Here is an 8,209-nt window from a genome sequence, read left to right on the forward strand (position 1 = left end):
GCAGGAATTGTGGTGGTGTCCAGCAGGCAGGGAACAGTTCCATTCAGCTTTTCCAAGAGCATCTGGAAGAGCAGGGGCACAAGCAACATCACACACAGTTAAGGTTTCCCGTTCATGTAGGCAGGACATCCTCCTGCGTTCACATCCCAGTGCAGCAAAGCAGTTCAAGGTGCCAGGACGAAGGACAGGAAAGGAGCTTGCAAACCCTACCTGAGTAGAAGGCATGTCTTTAAATGGGACGTGTCCATTTGCCAGCTCACAGGCTGTTATCCCCACGCTGTAAATGTCAGATTTTGCATCATAACCCTGCAGATTCTACGTGAAAAGGAAATGGAAAGTTAGCTTCAGGGACTTGGATGTGATTGATTGGGCAATACCCATGATTCGACTGCAAGTCAGCAAACCCAGATGGTTAGAACAGTAACAGTACAGCCCACAGATAGAATGATTTATTGTGGTGAGGGATTTTTGGTTTGTTAAAACACACAGTTAAGGGCAACATTTATGTAACTGAAATCAGCCAGCCTGTAGGGATGGCATCTACCCTGGGTAACTCACATCTGATAACACCTTGTTAATGAGACAACCGGTAGAGATGCCTACAATTAAACTATTGAGTCAACTAGATCAAATTCCACCCACTTGCCCTGCATCCACCCCAAATCTGTTTCCTTTAGCCTCTCCCTTTGTTTTTCCTTGCATTCATGTACCCTTCTCCTTGCTAGGGGTCACTGGTTTTAAGACAAAAAGAAAAGAAAAAAGGAACAGAGCTCATCACAAGAAAGCAACTCTGCACGTTCTCTCATATCTCCCACCCTACACGCCCTGAACTTGCCCTAAGAGCTCAGAAAATTATACAGATACAGATGTGTTCATCACTAAACACAAGCAGTTTCTTTTAAACACACCTGCTGCAAAACTTCAGGACTGAGCCAAGGCAGCACTTTGATGCTGTATTTGGGGAAGTCATGAACAACTTTGAGTCGCTGCCCATGGTTGATCATACTCAGGTTACTCCGCAGGCCAGAGAGGTACACCTTCCCATCTACAGAGATCAGGATGTGGCTGGCTTTAACACTCCTGAGGAAAAAAGGGAGAAACAGTCAGGTTTCCTGGCCTTTACTGAACAGCTCAATGCACAGGACAATACCCGATCAGCTTCCTACCAGGAGGCTGACTCCTAACAACCATCTTTGGATGCTGGGCAAAATCGATTAACAGGATTCTATTCATTGCCTTTGCAAGTTCCCAAAGAATGTTTCTGTGGTGAGGAGAAATGCAGGACTAAATGTTATGGATCATGATTTTAGATACACAGTGGTCCTTGGGGCAAGTCTGCTCCACAATGACACTTTCATGCAGCTTAGTAAGATCAGTGATATCACTTCCCATGAGTATCAAACTGATTTGCTCTAACAGCAAAGTAATGCAAAATTTAATGTGTTCTGTGTCTCCTGATTCATTCTCTGCTCTACTCTGAGTATTATTTCCAAGAACTTCCACCAGAAGGAAAATGATCAATGTATTTTTTAATACCTATGTACATAGCCCATGTGGTGGATGTAGTCAAGTGCTTTCAAGACACCTTGGAGAATGTAAGCAATGGCTAGTTCAGTCATCCCATCTGTAAAATGGGTACAGATTAAATCTTTTGCAGAACCTAGAAAGAAACAAAACACCACCTGTTAGAACAGAAGCCCCAAGGACACTTCAGCTCTTCCATTTCATTTCACAGAATATGATGGTCAGCTAAAGGTACCCCATCTCCACTCACCATAGGCCATGAAAGAAGTCACTACCCACAGCTCATTGTCAGCTATGAAAGTTGCTTTGTATGGAACGATGTTAGGGTGGTTGAAGAGCTTGGAAACATGAAGTTCTCCCTAAAAGATATTTTTATTAAATTTAGTAAATACCGAAACATGACTGCAATATTGATAAGCACTGCTTTTATTGTCTGTCCTCTTCTAAGCTTGCATGATGACTGCTGTTACCTGCAAGAATGTGACCATTTCATTTGTGCAGGCCTCCAGGTTCACTCTTCTGACTGTGACATACTCTCCTGTGGGTTTGTATCTGGCCAAGTTCACAACCATCAAGTCTTCAAAGCCTTTGCCTGAAAGAGAAAGCATTGAAGCTTCAGTAATACTTTTGGAAGCACTGTGGAGAACTCCTCTGGTCCCTGACCCTTCAGTAATCTTTACCCTCACTCACTGAAAGTACTTTTGGCCTTGTAAAAAAGAGTAATTGTTCCATCAGATACCACCTTCCTTGGCAGGTATCCCACTGAGAGGAATCCTCCCAGCCAGCAGAATTATCCTGTCCTTCAAATTCAGGACTGAGGGAGAAATAGTGATGGGGAGCACTAAGGACAGGTTGCAGGCTGCTTCAGCTGACTGTACTGCACACCCAGCATCATTGACCCACCACATGCCTCTCCCAGGTGAAAACCTTTGGGACTGGCATCTCATTTTTTATTCAAATGATTTTAAAATCAAAGATGACAGTCATCCAATATCAAAAATAAGCAATCAATCAAGAAAAGGCCAAAAAATGTGCAGAAATTATTTTCTTTACAAAGCAGACTCTGATCCTCCAGCCCTCCAGAATTACCTATGATAGTGAGCAACTCATAGCAGCTGCTGTCTGGCAGGAAGTTGCTCATGGTGTCCCTTTTAGGGGAAGAAGCTATCGACTCGGAGCTCGCCTCATTTGTCTGAGGGAAAAAAGTGAAGTCAAGTCAAAGGAAATAAAGATCACTTGCTGGAAAAATCATCTACGCCTCATATTATCATACACTTCAAAATAATAGGAATACAGAAGAGGATTTAATTGATGTCAAAGTAATTTTAAATAATCATTTATCAATTGAAATTCAGGAGATGCCTCATTTCAGAAGATCCAGACATCTATGTTACAAAACACGTAACAAGTAGGTTGTTAATCACTGTAAGCTAGAATTTATTTAGGAATATTTGGATAAAGCCAATTATTATTCCCCAGGACAGCCTAAACTCTGCTGTACAGTAACTGCCTTTCTCTTATAATTACAAACTTCTGTGCCACCATCCTGTTGCCTGAGCAAGAGCCAAAGGGAAGCTGCTCAAAGCCCTTCTCTGCACCATAACAGTTGGCGTTCCTGGGCGGATGCTGGGGCTCCTGGTTTTCAGCTGCTCACCTGGGATAAGCCCAGCACAGCTGAAGCTGCTTAGCTGAATGGTACAAGTGATGAAGAAAATCAGACACACATGAAAAGAGAAGCTCCAAATGAAAGCAAAAACTGCAAAGCATAAGTGCTTATAAAAAAAAAAAAAAAGGGGGGGGAAAAAGCACCCCCACACCACACAGGGAAGCAGCATTCCCAAGCCTGTCAGCTTTCCCTCACTCCATCTGACATAAAGCTTCCTGCCTTATTTACATACACTGAAATCTTCCCCAGCAGGATTTTGCAGATGATAAACTTCAATGTTCTTGCAAGTTCTTTTGTACCTTCTAACTCCTTCAAATGTCCAAAGTCACAAGGAGAGCATCCTAACAGGGATTAAAGTTTATTTGGTGTCTAAAACTGTCTTTAGTTATCTCAAATTTCCAGCACTTTAACTCCTCCTGGCATTTGGAAGTCCACCTCAATTTTTCCACCTCACTCTTCATCAACTGCAAATGCCCTTTATCAGACCTTTTCTCATGGTACATGAAGCAGAAAAGGTTTGTGCCTTTTCCTACCATGACAGCAGACTCCATTTTTTATTTCCATCACTGAAAGATGGAAACAACACAGTGACAGCTGAAAAACAAGGAACTTGCTGTTCTACCCTCAGCCCAGGGTAAATGCAGTGCAAAGAGCACAGACAGGAGTTTGCTGTAAATTACCTCTGGGTGCCTAAGCGTACTTTGGGAGTAAATTAGAACCACAGTTCGCAAGTTCCACCTTTTCAATTGCCTTTGAACAGCACACTGCCTACTTTTAAAACAGGTGTATTTTCCATTAAGGGAAAAGGCAAAAATTAAGATTTGTGGTGCTTTGGTATAATTTCAACTCAAACAACTCAGTCCCATGTCAGCATAGCTAAAACCCCCGGGAGCAGCATTCCCAAATACTTTCTTTTAGTGAACACTGCAGTGCTGTTCATTGGCTCAGGACAGGCAGCAACTTTCCACTCAGGATTTCAAACTTCTGCTAAAGAGGTCTGTCAATTCTGATCTCAGGTGTATCATTCATTACTTCTTCCAGGAATTTCACACAGTCCTGTCAACAGCAAGACTGCCAGCAGGGACACACAGGCAGATAGAAGCCTCTGAAGCAGAAAGGCACCACCAAGGAGATGGAAGCAGAAGGCTGGGAAGCAGTCATGGAGCGGTGACAGCTGGTGAGACACTGAGCAACATGTAAGTGGTTTGCTTTATTAAAGTCCACTCCAGATAGAGCATAAGCCAACAAAACAGATGCAAAGAATTAAATAAATTTAATCTTATTAATGGTGTAGGCTGTGCAGTAATGGAAAAATACTGTGAATTCCCTATTGAAAAGTCTTCCAGTATGAGGTCTTCACTCACCTCTCGTCATGTTAGCAGTGCCCAATAACAGAGTTAATGCAAAAGGAGCCCGACCAGAAATTTATCAACATCATACAACAGTTTAAAAAAGAAAGTTAAACTGAAATGTTATTTATGAGATACTGAAAAAAAGCTCCTCAGTGGTTTCACACGGGACAATTTTTGGTGTATGGTCAAAAGCAGCTGCAAAATGAAGTCCCACATGACCAGTTTTATGGCATGACATTCATTTAGAGCTGGCTTTTGGCTCGGGAGCCCAGTTTAATTTGAGATACATTTAAAGGAAATTAATCTTTGAAAGGCAACTATTGGTATAAATACCATAACACAATCAGTTATGCGATGCTTGCAAGGATCTGCATTTGCCAAATGACATTCATCTGAGTTAGGAGGAAGGAATATCAGTTTTGTTCTGCTGTCTTCCCCTCCACCTCCTCATTCCCTCCCTCACTTCAGCATGAGCAACAAAAATTTTCCTCCCACCCCCCTCCCCAAATTATGTATCTTTCTCTACAGCCTTGGTGGGAAAAAACAGGCTTTTATTTAGACGTAAAAAGACCCAAATGAGAATCAGCAAAAGTGTCAAAACCCCAAGTAAACGCTTGAAAAAAAACAAAACAGATGCTAATCTCAATTTCTTCCAGCCAAGCATGTCTAACACTCAGCAATTTTAAAAAAGGTGTGAATTTACTCGATTTTATACAAAACATTCCATATACATCTCCTATTTTGAGCTTTGTTTGTGCCAGTAAATTACAGACACTGGCACAAAAATCAATTATAAGCAGCTTGAACTGACACAGTTATGATTAAATCACACTTAATTCATGTTTGTAATTAGCTTAAACTAGAGCAAGCAACACCTGCACACCTGTGGTGGGGGGACATGGGGAATCATTTAGATTAAGATACTCTATTGTAAGTTGTGGTATTTTATGTGTTATGTGCTCATTATGAACCAGCCAGTGAGCAATCAGGGCCTGCAGAACAAACACTTTTCAGACATTCCATAAAACTACACTCTTCCTTCATTCTCTGAAGGATCAGAACTAAATCACCTCAAAAAGAGACCCTTGAGGAGCTGAGGGGAATGACAAATATAAATCCAAGAGATTAAGTTTAAATTTTTGAATTATCACATCTAGTTTGAAAACCACACACCAAAATCTCCACTCCAGGGTGAAACCCGTTTCCACACTTGTAGAGCTAAATATAGAGATGAGATATATAACTAAGATAAAAAGAAAAATCAAACTTCCACAAGGAATAATCTCCATGCAATGAACCACAGCACCACAGCCTGCACAAGTCACTTACTTTTCTCCGAGAGTCACCCGGAGGCTGCTCTGGAGTAAAGAAATTAATTGTTCACCATGTTGTGTTCAACAGATACCCATTAAAATATAGTTGGAAAACTAAGTAAATAACCCTAGATGACACTTTTTGATACCAAATAGACACGATTTTTTTTGTTCTATACAAAGACATTTAATTTACACACAAAATTGCAGCACTAATCATATTGCAGTACATGTACGGGATCAAAGAGATTCAGACAGTGCTACTGTTTGTATATTTGACATAAATGTAAGGTGACAAAATTTTTTACTATAACTCTAAACATTAACCTTCTGTCATGTCCCTGCTTATTGCAGGGGGGTTGGACTTGATCTTTAAAGGTCCCTTCCAACTCAAACAATTCTGTGATTATAAACACATTCAAAGATGACTCTTAAATACAGAAGAAACTATCTAATATTATTCAAAGTAATAAAAATTCTTTTACTCCACCTGGAAGCTCAAGACCTAGACATATTTCCTATGCTCTATTTATTTTCCACATCATTGATCAGGAATTCTGCATCCTAGTGGGCAACTTTGTTATGCAGACGCAGAGCACAAATACGTCAGCTCCTGCTTCTGGGGAGCCATCAGCAGCTTCAAAATCCATTTTCACTCAGAAAATTATAATTAACCTTCCCAAACCCCAAATCCATCTTTTGCATAGGAAAAAAAAAAAGTGGTTATGCTAAGCTAATACAGAACCAATTTAGTACTGTTATCAATATGGAAATGACTTCCAAATAAGTTACTAGATCTTGGACACTTCCACATTAAATTTCTGGGCTTAGCCAGTTTGAATACCCAGATTTACACTGAGATTTAATAATCTCTTTTAGTGTTAAGATATGTCCTTACTACCGAATTGCCAAGCTTTACAGCTAAAATAAAACATTTCTAGCAATGTCATTTAACAAGGGGAAAACTTACCTCCAAACAGCTCGAACTCTCTTAACCCCTCAACAATGAACTTCTCAGACACCCACCGCTGAAAGAAAAAAAATTCTCCACATAATCAGTTACTCCATCTAGAGAAAAGTTTCTTTTCCCCTTCCCCACAAGAAAAAAAATCCAAAACTTCAATGATTCTACTGTGGTCTGAAATTGATTTGCTGCATCACCAGTGACATCCTTACTTTGGACAAGGATATTCCCTTTTTGTGACAATGACATGCACCCAGCAACCACACAGGTGCTGCTGTTATTCCCAATCAACATGCACTTGCAATAAAGTTAATATCATTTTAAATCATTCAAACAAGCTTTTATACATGCATATACAGCAAAAATAATCAGCATGCCACAACCCCCTCATACAGCCAAATAAATGTTGGGGGTTTAGGTGCAATAAGTTTAAAAACAAAGCTTTCACTATTTACGAAGAGGTGGTATCTTTGAGCATTCAAATATTTTGGTTATCTATCTATTGACTGAATGCAAAACTAGAACATAAATAGTCTAAAGTTGTCATTCTCTTCCAGAACTCATGTTTGAAATTCACAGCAAGCATTAGGTTGTGCAGAGGAGTATTTCTATCATGATCTAATACTGCAGTTTAAATATACATATATATAAACACATAGTATACAATAGAATAGGCAATTTTAAGCTTGCAGAGTGTTGCTCACGAAGTTAATCAATCACAAACACTCCCATGGTACAATTTGCTGGTTAGCAAAATAATTTAATAAACAGCTAATGTTGCTCAGTGCACGAGAAGCCGGTCCTAGAAAGCACCAATGAGTCTTTAGGCAATGATGACTCAAAAGTTGTATGCAAGAATACCATCTGAAAGCATTAAAAGTAGTTCTGTTGTAGGAAACTTCCTCATTTAAAAATGCAAAAATCAAACAAAGCTGTTGTGTTTAGCTTTGCAAGCAAAGCGAAGGAAAAAAACCCCATAAATTGTGACACAGGTGAGGAGGCTACTTCTTAAAGAAAGGCTGAAAATAAAACCAACATTATGGTGCTTTTTCTTCACTACAAAGCCCACTACAGCCCCTCTGCACCATACCCCAAGGAGATACACGTGTAACAGAGGCTTTAGTGCAGGGTTTTTGACCGGCGCTGGTTGCACACCGACCCAGGTCCTGTACTCAGCCCTATAATCAGTTTTCCCTTATAGTGCTCTCCAGGCCCGGCCACCCTGCACAAGCGCAAGGCTCGTTCTATCGAGACACGAGGGAAGCTGAAAGGTCTTCAACACTCACCCTAATGCGCTCGGGTTTACTTACAAGGAAAGACATGGATCCGCCGCTGTGGGACACACGCAGCAGAAAGGGCAGGACACCTGCGGGCACAGGGGGGGGGCACC

General features: G+C 40.7%; 1 protein-coding gene across 2 annotated transcripts in view; it reads right to left on the reverse strand.

Moving 5' to 3' along the window:
• Positions 1-8,203, reverse strand: part of STRADA (STE20-related kinase adaptor alpha) — an 11,242-nt gene extending 3,039 nt beyond the window's left edge. Inside the window, exons 1-10 of one of the 2 annotated variants that reach the window (XM_017740529.1) lie at positions 8,130-8,203; positions 6,826-6,883; positions 5,872-5,900; positions 2,614-2,716; positions 1,995-2,116; positions 1,775-1,883; positions 1,537-1,660; positions 909-1,080; positions 211-315; positions 1-62 (exon numbers count right to left, since the gene is read on the reverse strand). In XM_017740529.1, coding sequence (XP_017596018.1) covers positions 1-62; positions 211-315; positions 909-1,080; positions 1,537-1,660; positions 1,775-1,883; positions 1,995-2,116; positions 2,614-2,716; positions 5,872-5,900; positions 6,826-6,883; positions 8,130-8,141 — 896 coding nt within the window. In that variant the 5' untranslated portion in view covers positions 8,142-8,203. Of the gene's footprint in view, positions 63-210; positions 316-908; positions 1,081-1,536; positions 1,661-1,774; positions 1,884-1,994; positions 2,117-2,613; positions 2,717-5,871; positions 5,901-6,825; positions 6,884-8,105 lie in introns of both variants that reach the window. The other variant, XM_008638462.2, reaches the window with a different exon arrangement.
• Positions 8,204-8,209: the final 6 nt, after the last annotated feature.

The sequence above is a fragment of the Corvus brachyrhynchos genome, unplaced genomic scaffold (genome assembly GCF_000691975.1).
Source record: "Corvus brachyrhynchos isolate BGI_N302 unplaced genomic scaffold, ASM69197v1 scaffold47, whole genome shotgun sequence".
Lineage (NCBI taxonomy): Eukaryota > Metazoa > Chordata > Aves > Passeriformes > Corvidae > Corvus > Corvus brachyrhynchos.